Source organism: Pomacea canaliculata, linkage group LG5 (genome assembly GCF_003073045.1).
Source record: "Pomacea canaliculata isolate SZHN2017 linkage group LG5, ASM307304v1, whole genome shotgun sequence".
Taxonomy (NCBI): Eukaryota; Metazoa; Mollusca; class Gastropoda; order Architaenioglossa; family Ampullariidae; genus Pomacea; species Pomacea canaliculata.
Genome location: NC_037594.1, coordinates 30,902,338 through 30,921,956, shown reverse-complemented (window position 1 = coordinate 30,921,956; position 19,619 = coordinate 30,902,338). Strand labels below are relative to the sequence as shown.

The following is a 19,619-nucleotide window of genomic DNA, read 5'->3' as shown; positions in this document are numbered from 1 at the left end:
TGGGTAGTTGGTCCGGTAACCTGTGTCCGTGTCCACAGCAACAACCAGCATCCCCATCCACCCTTGACACCACTCCTACAACAACCAGCATCCCCATCCACCGTTAGCCCCTATGACTGTACTCCTACACTGCCTATATTTAGCTTACATCAACAGGAGCTGTCGTGCCATATCAACCTTCAATCATCTCCATTAGCTTTGGTTTGCACCGCCTGTCAAACATTCTCCTTCTTTGCACGAAGCACGTGACCCTCGCACGCGACATGCAGTAATGGCAGCGTGGCGAGGTAACATAAGCAGGAGTGTGTCAGGTATGTTGGCTGAGCACTTCAGGAGCAATACACACACCTACCTGCCGCCCTCTGACTCCACAGCCTGTGTTTGATGTTTTGTCACCATTCCCACCTAACGGTGCAAGCGCGTGCAGTGTCTACAGAGCGCGTGCGAGCCGGTGTTGCTATGCAGCTGTCTTGACAGCATCACGACCGTCGTCTGAAGCTTGGTCAGCTGTCTCCTAGCAACATGACTTACCTGACGCCTGTGGTACTGGCCAGCTGTCTATTACATCACTACTGACGTCAGGCCAGCTGTCTCCTAACATCACTACTGACGTCAGGCCAGCTGTCTCCTAACATCACTACTGACGTCAGGCCAGCTGTCTCCTAACATCACTACTGACGTCAGGCCAGCTGTCTCCTAACATCACTACTGACGTCAGGCCAGCTGTCTCCTAACATCACCACTGACGTCAGGCCAGCTGTCTCCTAACATCACCACTGACGTCTGGCCAGCTGTCTCCTAGCATCACCACTGACGTCAGGCCAGCTGTCTGTCAGCAGCACACATTTTATCTCAGGCCTGGCCGCCAACCATCTTGTTAAAGGATAACAGTGTTAAAGACCACAATTTTCTCCAGGCCAGCGTTGCTGCGGGCGGTTCCCTACCTTCCCCAAGCACGTGAGGAGTGAGCTCAACTCATTCAAACAGCTGTTACACTACTGACTGGACTCACGCATCTGCATTGGACGCTGGTGTACTAACCACTCGGCTGTCCGCTGCCAAAGGCCAAAGGTCCCGTCAGCACCACGACTGTCATTTGACACCAGGTTCAACAACACTTAGGGATAAGATCGAAAGATTCCGACAGACGGTTAAGACAGGACAAGGTGTATGTCATGACAATAATGACGAAGGCTAAACGATGAGTGGATGACGTTAATGACAAGGTGTAGATGACAATGATGATACTGTGGGAAAGCGAAATGTGTGGAAGAAGAAGCAAAAAGACTGATCGGTTAAAAGAAATATTCTCATGCCTGTAGCCAGGCACGTGTGTGGAGCCTGGTTAGTACTGCCTTGTCGGTGCTGAGGCAAGTGCAGCATTACCCCGGGTGTCAGCTGCTGGACTATTGTATGTCGTCTGTCATTTAGCATCACGTTCTCCACTTTGACGACAGTGCCTCCCCTCCCTTCCCCTCCCACATGCACAATGCCAGAAGAACGGGCTTCCAGAAGCAGTAACTTCATGTCCTGGCTCCTGGCTATGTTGACGAGGGTTGGTTGGAGCACGAACTTGTATTACTGGACTGCTGGTAGACGATTTTTTCCAGTTAACTACTAAAACGAGGCAAATTTGTACAAAGCTTCCGGTTTAGTCACATTCTTTGTTTAGGCTCGCCGAGACTAAAAACTTCGCCAGACGCTAAGCGTTGGTCTCGGCAGACAGACAACAGTCCACCTACACACGTCCATGGTTGGAGGGGTTGTACGTGTGGCTGTGTTGTGCGTCGTGGCTATGTTGACGAGGGCTGGTTGGAGAGGTTGTACGCCGTGGAGGCCAAGGCGAGCTGAACTGAGATCAATAAGAGACACACATAGTTTCTTTCTGACTTCAAATCTCTCAAAGTTTCTTGTCATAAATCAATGTCGGACCGTTGCACCAGTGTAGACCTTTACTTTACTAGCGACTCTAGAATAACACTAGAATAACTAGAATAACACTAGAATAACTAGAATAACACTCGGCACTTGAGCGGTGCTAGGACTGACCGTCGCCTGCAGGTCCACAGACTCATTTCCCACAGTTCTCGCTAAAACAGTCTTCAAACATCACGAAGTGCATTGCAGTACGATGTCACCAAGATTATTATTCACACTCCAGTCCCTACAGAATTAAAAATCAATGTGCATAGTACAACTTAAATCAAAAAGAAGCAACAATCTGAGTAAATTTCTCAAGGACCACGAAGAAAATAAAGATGAAAAGACACACTGGCAGAGAAGAAAGAGGGACGCGGATTGCCGAGTGGTTTGATCACTGACGTGCAAACCCACAGGCATGCGGTTCAATACCCGTGTGGCGCAGCAACATGGGAACCTAATGGAAGCTTGTGAAAGGTAAGGCCACAGACTTACATTAAATGAAGGTCCATGGGAAAAGCAGCATTTCCCTCACAGCCCTGGCTCTGAGAAAAGTGTGGTCTCAAACATCGAGAAAAAAGAAAAAGATTAAGGGGGCGACCGACTGACCGAGATAAGAAAACAAAACAAGAAAAAAGAAAAATATAAGGTTGAGCTGAGATCCGGATGAGCGTTTGTCGAGGGAACAAAGCACGATTGCTGGCACTGTATCAATATCTATCATTCAATATATTTACTTGATCTGCTAGAGGGCTCCATAGTCGCCAGTTCTTTGTGATTTATTTTCCTTTTCAAGGCTCTCTAAAAATCCTTCTTAATCAGGACACGTGGACGAATGTTTGACTGACTTTGGCAAAATGTTTACATGAAGTTTAATGTTTATCTTTTCATAAAAAATGTTTCTTAACTTGGTCGAACGTTCGTCCAAATGTGTGGCTAGACGAGTCTAAGGCCAATGACTGTCCACAGGCAAGGAAGGGTCACCTGACCTTTCAGGCATAAAACACCAATTTCCCTCCCCACCCCCTTGTTTCTTGAGTTCGGAGTGCGTCCTCTATGGTCCTCAGTTCCCTTTTCCCTCTCTGGGTCTTAATATCTCAGAACAGTGCCTCACTTCGCACCTGTTGATAGCCGATGCTCGTGAAATGGATCCAGAAGTGGAAAGGATCGCTACATCATGACACAGCTTTAGGCTCAGCCCGTTAGGGAGGCGGAATTAATTTACAACACCTTGAACTCTGAACTATGCCCTATTGAGGGCAGGCGCGTGGCTTACGCCAGGAAAGTGTCGCACGCGACGCCGGAAACTGCGTCACCAGCCTGGAGCAGGGCGCCTTTCTAACAAAGAGTTGAATAGAAAGGTGCGCATAGTGCTAGCAGTCAAGTCGTACCTCGTCGTGACACGTGGCCGCACGTGGGGTGAAGTCGTTAGCGTGCGCTGCAGCTGTATGTGGACCTCAGGCCCTCCATCTTCCTCCTGAACCAACTTGACAACCGTGGTCAGCGGTCAACTGTTTGACAAAACACTTCCCCAGCAGACGACTGCTTGAAGTTGCACTTGCACTAACCGTCTGACTCGTGACGAGTACATGAGACCGGATTAGCATCCACCACACACATGGCGCCACACTCACCCCGGGGCCGGAAGCACTGCCACTGGGTTTATTCCAGTCTTGTCTGCAGCCTCATCCACACACTGCCACTGTCGTGTCTGCAGCCTCGTCTACACACTGCCACCGTCTTGTCTGCAGCCTCATCCACACCTCAGGGTGTAGTTCAGTAAGACCAGCCTCGGCTACCCCGCTAACATCTTGTTGTTTCTCACGGAAACGAAACCCGGCGTTAAACATTCTAATTACCGGCGGAATGAATGGCTGTTTGTTTTCATGTGAAACGTTGGAGTCCGGCAATAAAAACGACTCCAGCGTACGCTGAGTCCTGCTCACCCGCACTTGTGACACTGTGGGGAGGGGTCAAGACAAGACTGTCATCACAGAGTTGAAGAAATGCCTGATGTCGTCCTCTAACACACAGCTGCCGGGGAACAGTTCCTGTGTGCGAACCAGAACTTGAGCTAGTGTGACGTGCAGTCGACAGACGACATCTGCATGTTCTTCCCGCCAAGTGTTGGTGGCCAGTGAGTGGTGCGACGGTGGACTGCAGCCATTCGTCTGTCACAGTATCAGTGACATGGTAAAGGCGTGAGGCTTGGATGCTCAGAGTTCGGCCTACAGGCACTGGCAGAAATGTTTAGCTAGAAACCTGCATCCACAGATATCCAGCCGCAGTTACTTGTCACCAGCTGTACGCTAATCACGTCACCGGCTTACATCACTCGTGTCACCAGCTGCACCCCCGTCACTTCACTGGCTTACACTACTCCTGTCACCAGCTGCATCCCAGTCCCGTCACTGGCTTACATTACTCCTGTCACCAGCTGCACACAAATCAAGTCACCAGCTGCTCACCAATCACGTCACCGCCTTACATCACTGCCATCTTCTCTTCATCACCTGTCATCAGCTGTACGTAACACTGCATTGATACTTACGGCGTTAGAACAATGGCCGTCACTATGCGATTAAAGGTAACTAGCACCTACACACTCTGCAAACATTAGGTCATTGATAATTGTTTAATTTTTCATTTATTATCTATTTCACACTATAATAAACTATTTTTGCTCAGGGTTATAGTTTAACACATTGTAAATACGATTGATGGATGTGACATGCATGTGATAAAACACAAAATATCTCGATGGACGTTAATCCTGCTGCTGGACGGTTGAGCCTCCATCTTGGTGTGACTTGTCCTCGTGGCCACAGATGGAGTGTGACCGTGACACCCGCATTAGTGGAAGTTCGCGATCTTAGGTCACGTGGTTTCTCGCCGGGTGCAATCATACTGGGAGACCACACTAACATTTTCTGCGAATGTAAGAAATTCATGAAATGTGGGCTCCGAGCTTCCACAGAAGACTGTGTGTAGGTCTGCAAGGACACCACACACCAGCAAGGGACTAGCAACTGTAGTGACGTGTACACATGGTAGGGGTAGGGACTGTAGGACACGTGCAGGCCGACAAAAGGTTAATTAATGTAGTGACACTTCAAGGAAGCTCGCTGTCATGTCACAGTTTCTCTTACACTCGCATTTCGCTAGGGGCCTCCACCAGTCCCTGGTCGCCCTGTTGGCGCAACGTGTGTAAAGTAGGATGTTCTTACTGGATGTGCTCTTCCTCTAAGAAGTAAGCCTTTCCGTGCTTGTTGTGCGCGATTAGCTAATTAGTAAATGTCAGGGGCGGAGGTCACATCAGCAGGTCAAGGATGCGAAAACCGATGGGTGGCCGACACGGCCTCTCCAAGATGAATGCTTCCGCTTCGCTTCCCAGTTGGGTGGACTTGAGGCATGACAGTTCATAAATTCTCTCTGACATCAAAGTGACTTTTGCAGGAAAATTATCGTTTCCAACGCCACCCTTTTCATCAGCATTTTCTTTGCTCTTTGCTGTAAACATGCAAATGCCCAAACCTGGAACATGGAAGTTGTGTCACGTTAACGCCAACAAAAATACAAAACCTCGTGAAGAGCGTGCGGTCACCTGATCATCTGCGCGCGCTGGCCGTCTGACGACTGCTGACGCCGCCAAGTCTTTCATTTCCTGTTGCTGTTCCTCCTGATGTTGATGCAGGGCTGGCAAAGACCTGCTGCCAATGCGCTGGCTGCTGATGGCGGATGGTTGGAACTCGTTTCCTTCCTGTTTGTTATCGTGGGCAACCAGTGTAGGTGTGTCTTGCTTACACAGATGTATCTCTACACGTGTCTGTCTCAGGGTCCTCTCATTCAACCCACGGATCTCTGTGACCCTGCACAGCATCGATGAACCCCAACTGTCACAGGATGTTGTCACTAATAGGTGTAAATAGGGGACAAGGGGCTGTAGTTAACTTTATCAACTTTCAAGATGTAAGCTCCAGGTTCGCATCGCTCTTGCTAAAGTCCGAATCAATCCTCCTGAAAAATAAGTTGCTGAGCGAAATTCAAATCAAATCCCACTTTATTATCTGTCAGAGGAAGTCCACGACAGAAATTTTTCTTTTGATCATAAGCCCAACCACATATACACACATAATATGAGCATGTATATGTATATCAACACACAACACTATGGCCAGACATACAATCTCATACAAAACATCCAACACACACCTACATCTTATCTCACATACATGTTAACCTCCTAAGGAGGATGCCAGGTGGTCTGGCAGCCCTACGAGTCCTTGTGTCTGTTATTCAGGATGGTGATGGCTGCTGGCACCAAGGACCTCTGGGAGGGTGTGTTTGGTCTGAGGGGATGACGGATGCCATCTTTCTGACTGATGGAGGGACAAGTCAGACAGTGGCTGCGGTGATGTACCAATAATTTTATTTGTCTGGTGGATGACTGGCCAGCCTTGCCTTGTCTTTGATGAGGAGGGGACCATGCCAGCCAAGCCAACCATTTCTTAGCTCCAATGAGGGCTCTAGAGGCAAATGAGATTATTTACATTAATGTCTTATTTATTCCATCAGTATTTAGCTCAGTGTGTTAATTTTGTCATTTAACTGTCTACAGAGTATGAGAATACTGAATTAGAGGAAATTGCGAGGCTTCTGCTGGAGAAAAGAACTCACAACTATTACACTATTTATTCTCTGCATTCGTACGGTTAGTGGGTGAATGTTAAATCTGTGCGTGGCTGTCAAGACTTCAAATTACCGGCAGACATCGGCCATTGACCCAGAATTTAACGTCTACAGGTTCATGCCAGCTTTGATTGTTGTTGTTTGTTGTCTCAAGTAATGTTGCTTGAGAGCATTACAGGGATCTGGACAGGGTTTGTTCCAGCGGGGGCTGGCACCGTAAAAACGCTCAGAGGTGAGATGCGGGCACTGAAATATTCAAACATTATTTTTTCTGGAGTTTGGGGAGATTTTTGCTTGGGGTGAGCGCCCTGACACGCAGCAATGCAAGCAATCATATTAGCATTCTCTTGTTTGCATAAACATCCTTTGTCACGCGCACTGAGCTCCGAGAGCAGCGAGCTGCGGGTTGGAGGGTCTGGCCTGCTGTGCATCAGATTTTGATGATCTTGTCTCGGTTTGACGGGACTGACCTCTTGGTGTTTCTTCTTGATGTTCTGCTGACTGACGCTGTGCTGCCTGTGCTCACTCACGTTCTTGTGACTGACGGTTGGCTAACTGTCGTGTCCTTTGTCTAGTCTGACGTTCTTGTGACTGACGTTGTGCTGTCTGATGCTGTTCTTGTCCTGACTGGAATCCACTGACCGAAGTCGTGTTGTTGTTCCAGACTCTGACGCTGGCCAACATGAACAAGGGAGGGCGAGCGGCCATCGCGCGGAGCAAGAGCATCGACCAGCAGCTCGACGAGGAGCGCGAGCGACGTCAGAAGGAGGTGCAGCTGCTGATGCTGGGTATGGCCCCCCAACGTCCCCTCCAAACATCATCATGCTTCATTCTCTACCTGCTTCCAGACAACAACTGAGTAGACAGGCAGCGACTGAGTAGAGAGTAGACTAGTGTTCACGGGTGCTCTCCACCTCAACATAGAGTCAACAAATAGTTCCTGTCGCTGTCTGAGGTCGTTAAGCTTTGCGTGCCGTGCTGCAATGGTGTTGTGCGAACTCACTTGTTCTCGGAATGATATTTTTCAGGTGGAGCAGGGGCTGGAAAGAGCACCTTCATCAAACAGCTGCGACTACATTACGGGGATCATTTCCCAGAAGCCATCTGCCACCAGTGGGTGCCTCAGGTACTCCACAACCTGACTGGAGCTCTGCACGTGGTGCTGGAGCAGATGGAGGTGCTGAACATTCAGTTCGACAACCACCTCAACAAGGTGAGCGAGCTTCTTACTGTCTTGAGTAGCTGCCCTGCAAACTGACCAGATTCGTGCGCGCCCATATGTTTGTGTGTGTGTTTGTGTGTTTGTGTGTGTGTGGTGTGTGTGTGTGTGTGTTGTGTGTGTGTGTGTGTGTGTGTGTGTGTGTGTGTGTGTGTTGTGTGTGTGTGTGGTGTGTGGTGTGTGTGTGTGTGTGTGTGTGGTGTGTGTGTGTGTGTGTGTGTGTGTGTGTTGTGTTCGGTGAACGAGGGAGGGAGAAAGTGAGAGCGACATTAGTTTCCTACATTGCATATTGAAGCCTTGGCAGAAATATTTGTTGACGACAGGCTGCGCGGCAATAAGATTGTTTGCTGCACTGGTTCCCAGAATAGTACAAGACTTGCATTTTGTAAATTGCTTATTCCTACAGCAGATTGCAAGCAAAAGATGAAATGTAGGTCTGCTCTGCTGCGTCCAGCAATCGATGGTAACCGGTGATTGCTATCATCCACCCGTCCACAGGGTCCAGAGCATCCCGCAGAGGATATACATCATCCGACTTTTCATTTTAGATTGTTGAGCACCGTGTCTGCCGATATCCGAGATAGATAGCTCTACATTTGCATTTCATTCCCTACATGGTGGGGGTAGGGGGACCGGGTGGCAGTGGTGTGTTGTCATGACATGTAATGAGAGTTGTCATGAGGCGATGATGACACCGGTGTGTGCTTTGTCTGGCGGAGCAGCAGCTGGCGGTGGAGTTCCAGGACAAGTTCCCGCGCATGTCCATGGAGGCGCTGGTGCTGCGCTTCACGGAGGAAGACGAGAGCGCTGAGCGCACGTCACCAACCACCTGCCGTGCGGACGTCACGCGACGCATGACGTTCCTGGACAAGCTGCAGCCGCAAGCACCTGACGTGGCCGTGCTGCAGCAGCTGTGGACGGACCTGGGCGTGCAGTGCTGCTATGCTCGGCGACAGAAGTTTCAGCGACACGCTCTGTCCCGCACGCACGAGTAGTAAGTGTCACACACAAACACAGACACGAGAGTAGAACGTCACAAACACGCACACACACACACTAGAGAGTCACACTCATGCGAGTGAACGTCACACGTGTGACTACTAAGTCTCTCTCACGCGAGCAGAACGTCACTCATGGATAGTATGCCACAGTGCACACATCAACAGTACGTCACGCAAGAAATGCTTCACTCTGGTATGAGTAGTAAGTCACACAAGTAGCACGTCACGCACGCACGCACGCACGCGAGTAGAAAGTCACAAGTAGTGTCTGGCGCGCGCCAAGGAGTAATACGTCACACTAGGAGTAAGCTACACGCGTGCGAGCAGTACATCACACATCACGTGAACCTGGCTGAATATTTAAGATGTCAGCCACTGCCACACACTAGACTACGTCACTGACAGTAGTGGTCATTTCGCGATGACAGGCTTTGTGTTGAAATGTCTGGAGCCTGAGAGACAGACACATCACTCACCATTTGACACGCATCCTGTTTACTTTCTCAACTGTTTACTGTTTTCAACTGTCTCAACTGTTTTCGCATCCTGTTTACTTTCTCAAGATCAAGAAAACTGTCAAGATAAGACAAAATAAACATGTGTCATGTTGTTATTGCCCGTTGTCAAGGTGATATTCCAACTCCATTATTCTATTACATGTAAAGAATGAGTCCGTGAACCAAATCTTCTTTCCTTATTATCTCTATATCATCTTTATCTTTATTTTAACCACACTATATTATGTTTGTTTATTTTTAACCACACATCAATGTTCATTCTTCACCAACCCTTCCTTTTTCAGCTCCAATGTAAGGTGACCAGACGTCCCGCTTTAGGCGGGACAGTCCCTCTTTTGACCTCGTGTCCCGTCTGCTCATCGTGCTGGACGCCCAATGTCCCGCTTTCTGGCAAGTCCATCAAATGTCCCGGTTGTCTTTAAAAATCAGAATACGTCGCTGACTCGGTTCTTTGATGGTGACGACACCATCATCGGAGTGTCCCGCTTTTCGCCCGAAAGTCTGGTCACTTAGAGGGAGAGTAAGACGGTTTACACGGCTGTGTGTATGTGTGTGATGAACATTAATGGGCACACGGACATTAATTCTGGTGCCAGAAAAGTGGTCGGAGAGACGTATCGTTAGGAGTGGATTGAAACGGACATGTGTTTGTGACATTAAGGAACTGTTGTAGCAGGCCTGTGCGCTGTCGTAGTTCGGTATTGAAATAATAATATGACGTACTTATGATTCTGAACAGACAAGAGTGATAACTTGGGCGGTATGGTTTAAATTGATTGCTTGAAGTCTTGTATATATTTAGTTATGTGATTGATTTAAGTTTTCTTTGATTCCCACGACAAATCTTTGTGCTATGTGATTGAAAGAACACGCAAGGGACGCGTGGTGTAGTGAGTGAAAAGAGTGATTTAAACAGCGTTCCTGACAACATTCGTGAGTCAGTTGTAACTCTTTTTGTAATTACTGATATATCTTATTTGACACTTGCTAAATCAGTACTTAGCATTGTCTTTGCTTTTATAGTCGTTTATAAAAAAAAAAATAGTCAATCGAGAGGTCGTGATGCTATCCGTCGAGCCAAGGTGCATATAAGTCGAAAATCGAGTCTCAGTTTGCTACAGCACATCCGAGAGGCTTGGCAGGGGACTGAACAACATGGCAGTACTGTCGATCGGAGTAAGGGTCGAAAAGCCAATATCTCGATTCAGGCGTTGACAGTGCGCCTTCCTAATGCTCTTAATGCTTTCTTTGCTCGGTTCGAGGCACATGACTCTCCGTGAGAAGTTCAGATGTGCTTCGTTTCTCTTCACCCTGTGCCGAAGGTTGAGATTTGTCGCGAGCAGTTGTGGAGCTGTTTCAGGAGTGAATATTCGCAAGCTCGGGTCCGGATGGCTATTTGTGGCAGAACATTACGTTTCTGTGCGCACCACTTGGGAGCAGTTGTCAACTCTTTTTCAGCGCTCTATGGATTCACTCTCCATCCAGCTGCTTGGAAATTAGTCTACCATTGTTCCCAGTTCGAAGATAGTTTTCAGCTCGGCATCTCAATGACTTTTAGACCCGGTGGCCTTAACTATCGTTGTTCATGAAGTATTTGAGGACAATCATCAATCATTGATTCTTAACTGCCCGCTAACTCGTTCTTGATCCCTTGCAATTTGCATACCAGTCCAAGCGAGGTGTTGATGATGCTAAACTGTTCATCCTCCACTTTAATCAAACAACCTGGAAGATCTGCCAAGCCCATGCTCGATGTATTCGCTGATTTCTCTTCGGCCTTTAACACTATCCAGCCACTTATCCTAGCTCGAAGAATCCTCGACGAGTTTTCCTTGATCGTCAGCTAGTGTCATGGAATTTACTTCTTGGTTGACAGGCAGCAACGAGTTCTTGTCAATGGCAACTTTTTCCGATCTAACCACCAATCCACCGGCTCACCATCAGGGAGTGTTCCTATCCCCGCTTCTGTTTATCCTGTATACCAACAGTTGTCGCAGTAGTCATGAGGGTCATATCTTGTCAATTCTTCTGATGACACTGCCTGCTGTTCTACTTACGCGGCCGGTGCACAACACGGTGTTGCTTTGGAAGAATTCATTGTTTGGTGTGATGTCACTTCTAAGACTTAATGTGTGTAAGACGAAGAGATTGTCTTTGATTTCCGTCGAATTCTCCACCGTGTCCGTCTGTTCATCCATGACAAGGAGGTGGAAAATTGTTTCTGCTTTTAAATACGTGGGCACCATCTTTGATAGGCGACTTTGCTGGATTGTCAACACTCAATTGTCGTGAAGAAGGCTCAACAAGCCTCGTCCTCTACAGAAGCTGAGGTCTTTCTCTGTCTCCCAATTTACTCAGCTTTCTACAGATCACATATTGAGAGCGTGCTGTCCTTCTCGTTATCTGTTTCAAATAGTTTATCGTGAAGGACAAGAGCAGCCTACATGTGTGGTATCCACTGCTCCAAAGTCGTTGGATCCACAAGAGTTCTCTTCAGGATCTGTTAACAGGAGGACTCTTCTGAAAGTGTCTGCCATCTTCGTGATGAAGGCATGCTCTGTCGGGTGACTTGTCAGCTCCCATAGTCGCCGATAATAGTATGCCTGCATGCAGACAAACCGACTGCGGCTGTCTTTTGTTGCTTCAAGCCGTCTGACTTTTGAATGGATTATGAATGTGATGTGCATGCGATCATGTATGACTTTAATCGAAGCTGGTATGATTGACTGTAACACGACTGCCTGGTGGTTTAATATATATAATCGAGCTGCAACTGAACTGAATTGCTCTAGGATTATAAGTATTTCTTATCTTATCTTATCATATCTTATCTTATAAATAGAGGCTTGTGAATTTAATTTGCCTTTTTGTCCTGTATTCATGTGTAACAAATGATATTTATGTGCATTTTATTTCCTTATCCTTCAGTTCAGACATCTGTGATCATTTTGCTATATTCATGACATTTTTATACGTATTTGTATAATTTGAAGACATTGTGACACTATTTCATTTGTTTATTTTTGATTTTTTCTCTCTATATGTATCTTTCTTCTTTTTTTAACATCACTTCGTCTGTATTCTTGCAGTAAACAAACCAGAAAATACATAATTCAACAATAAATCTGAAAATAAAAGTTCAAAAACAGAACAAAACTTACAATTTTAAAGAGTGAAGTCATTTTATTGGGTAAACTGGAAAAAATAATTAAATGGGCAGAGAAGTATCAACTACATCAAGCAATGTAGACTCAACAACTGCATGATGTACTCTTGCATGGAACGAGTGCAAGGCTATATAGTAATATGTAACCATGCTTTTAGACAGGAAAATAGCACCTCTCCAGGCTTATTCATGAAGAAATCAGCAAGCGTCTTTGATATAATAATAATTTTTTTTTGCTCAGAGCCTTTACATACATAAATGCACCCATATAACAGACATGCTCACTGCTACTACAGACGCACTCATACACCAAGTAATACAGAGCATGTCAGCGCTCAGGGTTTTACATTGAAGGTCGTTCTGAAAAGATGTGTCTTAAGCTTGACTTAAAGGAGTAAGAGAATCAGAGATACGAAGGCTGACAGGTAATCTATTCAGTTGATGGGCTTCGGTAAGAGAAAGACCTTTGTCCACATGTTTTGTGGGCTCGCAGAAGCTTGGTGTCGAAGAGGTTGAGCGGTTATAGATGAGAGTGAATTCAGAGAGGTACTGAGGACTGTGCAAAGAAACAGCCGAGTTAATCACAAGTAGAAAAAGTTTGTAGGCTATCGGTTCTTGACTGGCAGCCAGTAAAAGAGCGAATGATAGGCGATATATGTACGTATCTAGATGGTCTACAATGAGGCAAGCAGCGTTATTCTGGTCCTTTGAAATCTGTCCAGAATCTGGATTCCAGCTAAAAGAGAATTACAATAGTCCATCCTTGATAGCACAAGGCACAGATTAGGTTTAGTTGCATTGAATAGACAAATTGTACTGATCCAACGAAGTTCAGGTAGGCATTTCTGCAGACATGAGAAATATGCTGATGAAAACTCAATGCTGATCAGAATGACACCAATGCTGCGAACAAAGGATATATGAGCCGTTTATAGCGCAAAGACAAAGAAAGAAAAGGATGACAGAAATTTCTTTGGACAAAAACAGTAGCAGTTCAGTCTTATCATCGTCAGTTGCAGTCTGTTCTGAAGCATTCAGGACTTTACATAGTCATTTACATTTCTTTTTTTTTTTCCCAAGTTTTATTTTTTCTCCACCAATAATGCATTTATATGAAACACAACAAACATTAACAAGTTGCTTTTGTATCAGAATTCACAGGCAAATAATTGATATAATGTTGTAAACAAAGAACAACAAACAAAAAAAAAAAACACAAGAAACAAACAAAAAAACAAACAAAAAAAGTACTGCAAAATGTGTTTAGGACTGAACAAATGTCATCTATGCGCATTCAAAGAAGGGTGATGCACACACAAAGCATAGACGAGAGAACTGAGAACCATGTAAAAGGAGTAAACTGTACTATACTTTCAGCAGCCACAGAGATAGCACTCCGTTTGAAGTACCAGTGAGGAATTAAATGTTTCCCAAGAAAGCATAATGCCAATACTGTCAATAACATGTGCAACAATGATTACAAAACTGGACAAAATTTGACAGTATCATAGTTTCATTCACATTTGACCATTTTCCAAACTCAGAAAATGTCATATAAAAATTTCACCAAGAAAACTCTGAAATGAATATTAATGACCATCTTAGTTAACACCAAAATAACTTAACAAAAATGTTAGTCCTGAAACTTTGACATGAAATCTTATTTTCATTCACAAAGTTTGCCTATGTAGCATCTACTAACAGACTTTTAGTCCTGTTTGCCCTAGTTGGACTGACAAATAAATAAACTGTACCCACTAATGATGATCACGTCGATAAAAACATTAGAGAGTTGCAGTATTGACGTGTAATGGTAGTACATCGAGAACAATTTATCTGATAATTGTTAATTGTAGGTCTTGGTCTTACTTTAGAAAAGCTGTCTCTATTATAAGGAGTGCAGCATATTGTTCTATAACTCTGTCATGTCTCATGTATTTCTTTTAATAATTGGTTTTCTTTAAAGGAGGAATTAAATTTCCTAAAGTGTGAGGTATTATTTTATCCCAAACTGAGAGTAAGAGTAATCATTGGTGTTGATCTATATCCAATTCAATATTGCTCGGCGTTACTGTTGAACTCGTAGATTCTGAAATAGAAAAAGTCAGCCTACTTTGGTTGTAAAGGTTGGTTTCTTCCAGTGTATCGTTTATTTCTGGTTCAGATTCTCCATTATATTTTAGTTCTAATTGTTATTAATGTTTCTAGCTTTACGCAGGCTTAGGATTTTTATATATGTTTATAATTTGGTATCTTTGTTTAGGGTCATAAGATTCGTCTCCCCTATTATTACTTACTATCTGGTATCTTGATTAGCATTCTAGTTTCCTAAATTCTGGTTATCTTTATTTGTCCATAAATGTTATATAAGGGTTCTCGCCATATATTTCTTATTATGCAAATATAAATTCTCTTTCTCATCTTTATCACTTATTAACTTTAATTCAAATTATTTTTAAATAATTCCAACACCTCTAGAGGATGTTATTATTGGATGCAAAAAGGCAGGTGTACCCCATTCGATCTAATATACTTTCTTGCTTAGGTGTCAAAGTGTGTATCTTGTAGGATATATTGATATTTTTTTGTCTATATAGTAATAGCATCTTTTTTCTGAATTAGGACCAGTCCCTGACAATTAACTGAACAATCTTAATGTAGTGATGTTTAGCCTTCTATTCGTAAGTCACAAGTCAAACGCCTTGCCTGACGGCTTTTTTTTTTCCACTTCGGTGCGATTTGTTGACTTCTGGCCTTATGTAATGTCCTAGGCCTTGTTTTTTCCCTTTACGCTTGCACTCCGTTCTTGCTCTTACGCGTTTAGTGGCATAGGTGTCGTTGATCGGAGTTGTGTCCTTTGACCTTTTCAGCTATCCGGCCGTCGTGCTCTTGTCTCTACGGTAGTCTGCACGGGTACCCGTGCGTGGTTTCAGGTCACCACTAGATGGGAGCACGATGCGGTGTGGTACGATACTTGCACATTGTCGTCAGGTGGCTCGCTGACTCCGGCTGTGTGGCTGTTGTGGCTCTGTTGCACTGTGTATGGAGTGTTGTCCTTCTCCTTTTGTTGTTTGTCGCGCCGGTAGATGTCTATAGTGTTGATTCGAGGCATTTAGTGGCAGACAGCAACCAGTCGGAATCATTGTAGGTTGTTGATAATGCTACTCTGCGAGTGCTCGTTCGTGTCTATTTGCTCAAATGCTTATCGGCCGTATATGGTGTTTCTATCTTTATCTGTTTGTAGAGGTGTAGCTGTTCGCAGGTGAGGTAAGGTGACTGTAGCTCGGTGCTGTACGATCCGTTGTTCCGTGCTGTGTTACTAGTGTGTATTCATTCAGTGTGTTGTAGCGACTGCTGGTGCTGAGAGTGGGGAGCTGTCGCGTTGGTTCGAGGATTCTCCCTTCTTCTGTTGTCTGTTCGTATTTTGGTTAAGGTCTCCAACGAGCCGGTTCCTCTGGTAGAACGCACGCACCCGCATTTCTGTAACCTTTGTGATCGACTGTTGTCTTTCTGTGAGATCCAAGCCACAGATACACCTTTTTGATCTCAGTTTCTCTCGTCTTGGGTAAGTATATCCAATTGTAAGACATCGAGTGAATAGCAATTATGGGGCCGTGGTTTGATTTCCTGTTTCGGGAGTCTGCTGGACTTTTTACGACTCTTTTGTGCGTCGACATGTCCGTGTTTGCCACCTTGCCTGTGTTTCTTGCAGGAGTTTTATCGTAGCACAGGTTTTCGTTGAATCTCTCGTTTTGTTTTCCGAATCAAGGTTGTCTCTGCGTGAATCTTCGAGTTTGTCGGTTGTAATGACCTGGAGAGACTGATCTAATGTTTTTAGTCTCTCAGTGTTTTGGCTCGAGCGGCTTTGCTTTGTTTACTTGCTAACGTCCTACACGTTATCAATGGCGATTTGAAGAGTTCTCCGTTCTCTTAACTTGTCTATGTGGTGTTAGTATGTTTTCCTCTTGTTTGTAAGTAGTGTTGGTATCAGTTAAGACAGCACTTCGTTGGAGCGGGCCATAGAGTCCAGTGAGGTGTACCACTCACGAAGTCACACCAAAGCTACGCCGTGCTGTTCACTCTCCGTGACACTGTGTCACCGGGCTTCTTTCGTATTTTTTTAATTCAACTATTTGACTGATATTCGTATAAATTTATTTTATGCGCTGTACTGAGAGATCAGTATTTTTCTGCAACAACACAAAGATGAATGAACTTCCTGTAAAACTAGGCATGGGCAACCTTGTTGTAATTGAAGAGGCTTGGAAAAAGCGTCGCGCAACAGTCACCCGCCCATCTTTTTTCTGTATCCCTGTCGTAGTCCGGTTATTCGTTATTCTCATAAAGAATAATCTATTGTCTGAGTAGATTTTTCGTAATGTTTAGAACATTGCTTTTACTGGCAGCAAATTAACTATTTTAAAACTTGCATAATTCTCAAATTTTTGACATTTTTGCCGATTTTGACAAATTTGGTACCAACGAAAACTTCTCGCATGTTGGAGCGTTCAAAACAGTCATTTGCTCATGGATATTTACATTAGTATTTAAGACTGCGTCTTGAGTGAAACATCTTTTGAACATTCTTCACAAGAACCTCTAATCCTTCCTCTCAACAAATTTTCTTCCGGTCTGCTTGTAAAAGGATTGGCAACTTGTGACGATGTAGGTGACTTTACAGACGCACTGTTCTAACTGTACCTCCTTATGTGTTCTTTGTGGGCGATCGTTATTTTGAGACTAGGGCCAGTCCTTTTTTAGATTGCGAAAGTCTTTCTGGTACATGCAATTCGTGGTGTAGAAGTCTTGAGATGTGCAACGGCCATGTGACATGAAAGGTTGTGCAGTTCAAGTTTTTATAATTATTTGTGCTCACTAACAGTACTGATGGGTTTTCAAGCCTTTTCTTTTCCTTTTCTGCATTGGAACACATCACCCTCCAAAGTTATTTCAGGTGTTTGCATCACATTTATGACATCTTGATGCACATTATTTTCGCCTCAGAGGACCTTTTTTTCCTCTGCTATATTTCACCTAGAGTGATATTACCTCCACACCCTCCTTATGATAATAAGCTAATCTCAGAGACTTCACAGACAATAATCGTCTATTATTTTGTTTTCTTTCTTTTTTAATCAGCTGCCCTGTTCTTGTTACTTTGCATATTTGTTAACCTTTAATCTTATTGTCTTTTCTGTGCTCTGTGCAAGTCGTGATCCCTGTTACATGGTGTTGATTGTGTTTTACTAGTTCGCCCATGTGTTGCCCTCTTAATAGTTGCACATAACTTCAATGTCGCTCTAGGCCGTTTCTTCTTTCCTTCTTTGTTTTTCCCTGTTCTTGATCACTAATTTCGCCATCTGTTGCCAATCTGTGATCCTTTACATCTCTTGTTTTGGATTGAGGCTTTTTCTTCTTTTTTTCTCTTTGATATAAGATAGTCGCCCTCTGTTGCCCAATCTCTAAATAACCCCGGTTTTCACATCCATCAAACATCAAGTCTTGCGATCTAGCCTTTTCTTCTTTCTTTTTTCCTGTTCTTTGATCATAGAGTATCAGACATTCTGTTGCCCAATTTAAACATAACATCACAACATCTATGTTGCGATTACTTTTTTCCTTGTTCTTGATCATGTGTGCTGTACTTCACTTTATCAAACCCTGTAATGAGATTTTTTTGTTTTCTTCTTATGTGTTGTTTTTTGCTGAACATTCTTTCTGATTCGCTCATCTGTATAGTTGCAGTAAATTTGTGTTGTTCTTTTTCTTTTTTTTTGTTCAATTTCGAACCGTGTAATATGGTGAAGCCCCAAAAGTCCAACTTGAAGTTGAAAAGCGTGTATATCTGTCCCTTATTTGGAATTAATATCTGCTTGTAGTTGTACTTTGTGTTCTGCTTTTATCTGCAAGTGACGTATAAACTGCAGTTTATAACTCATCAACTGTATTAATACTTTTAAACAAATGTATGTTAGAGGAATGCCTGTATGAATACCTTATTATAATAATTCAATGATTCTTAAGTGATTATTTTACAACGAAATCAACAATGAAAGCAAATTATGTTATAATTTAAAATATCCATTTTAAACTACTAGGTTCATAACGCCTTGTCAAGGCCGAAAGGCGGAAATGGTATAAACTAAGGGGGCAGCCTGGTCGCCGGCATTCTACAGACTTTATTGATAATGGTAAGTTATTTATCTCCCTGGATAACTGAGCCTGTGCATTGCGGACCGTAGCGTAAGGGGCCCGCGATGTTCAGTGACGTGCCATTTTAGACGATATTAGCTGGAACAGTGTGTTTTCGTTGCACTGATGACCCAGTGATGAATGAGGATGCTGACGTTGTCACGACCGGGAGCTGATGTGCAACTGAGAAAGAGGGTAGAGATAGAGCCAGGTATCGGAGTAAAGCAGGTAATAGGGATGTGGTCACTTTAGTCAAGTCGAGCTCAGAGGCAGTAATCGTTAAGTGGCATGTGTTATAGAATAGGCTATATAGACACTGTTGGTATCGGTATAACGAAGCGGAATAAAACATCCCTAGGTGAGCGGGTGAGTGTGGTGGTTAAGTCGGGAATATATGCATTGGACAGAACTCGTTGCTGCGCTGCGACAGAATAGTTGAATTTCATACACTAGCTGATTACAAGGAAACTCGTCTGAGGCGTTGAGCTGGATATGTGCTGGATTATGTTAATAGGCCGGAAGAGAATCACATATCAGTCGGCTGGGTGAGGATTTAGTGTTTGTTCCCAGGTGGAGGGATGAACGTTGTAGCTCATCAGAACCTTCGTTGGACTGGTATGAATTGCAAGTGTCAAGACGATTTAGCGCAAAGATCATATGATGTTGATGTGTCTCAATAGTTCAGCACAACTATTAAGGCACGGTTAAAGTCATTGTAGAGGATGCGAAGCGAATCTTTGGGAACTGAACAATGGTATAATTCCAAGAGCTGGGATGCGAAGTGTCCTGTAGAGCGCTAAAATGTTGACAAAGCCTCAAGTGGTGGCACAGAAAGTATGTTCTCCACAAATACCATCCGGAACCGAGGCCTTGCGAAGTTATTACTCCTGAAACAGCTCCACATTGCTCCGCAA

General features: G+C 44.3%; 2 protein-coding genes across 3 annotated transcripts in view; both read left to right on the top strand.

The window, feature by feature from the left end:
- The window catches only part of LOC112563605 (guanine nucleotide-binding protein G(o) subunit alpha-like), a 49,485-nt gene that overhangs the window by 7,385 nt on the left and 22,481 nt on the right, over positions 1 to 19,619 (top strand). Inside the window, exon 1 of one of the 2 annotated variants that reach the window (XM_025237727.1) lies at positions 4,373 to 4,507. The exons of the other annotated variant lie outside the window; for it this stretch is intronic. Coding sequence (XP_025093512.1) covers positions 4,484 to 4,507 — 24 coding nt within the window. The 5' untranslated portion in view covers positions 4,373 to 4,483. Of the gene's footprint in view, positions 1 to 4,372; positions 4,508 to 19,619 lie in introns of those variants that run through there. 2 annotated transcript variants of the gene reach the window in all.
- LOC112563607 (guanine nucleotide-binding protein G(k) subunit alpha-like) lies at positions 6,317 to 9,749 on the top strand. Its single transcript, XM_025237732.1, has 4 exons — positions 6,317 to 6,452; positions 7,274 to 7,397; positions 7,638 to 7,822; positions 8,551 to 9,749. Exons 1-4 carry the CDS (start codon positions 6,438 to 6,440, stop codon positions 8,821 to 8,823), a joined length of 597 nt encoding a protein of 198 aa, XP_025093517.1. The 5' UTR covers positions 6,317 to 6,437; the 3' UTR covers positions 8,824 to 9,749.

Excerpts from the sequence above, each read along its gene's own strand:
- LOC112563607 (XM_025237732.1), top strand. Across the intron at positions 7,398-7,637 it reads GGTGCAGCTGCTGATGCTGG|GTGGAGCAGGGGCTGGAAAG; the intron begins GTATGGCCCCCC and ends GATATTTTTCAG. Across the intron at positions 7,823-8,550 it reads TCGACAACCACCTCAACAAG|CAGCTGGCGGTGGAGTTCCA; the intron begins GTGAGCGAGCTT and ends CTGGCGGAGCAG.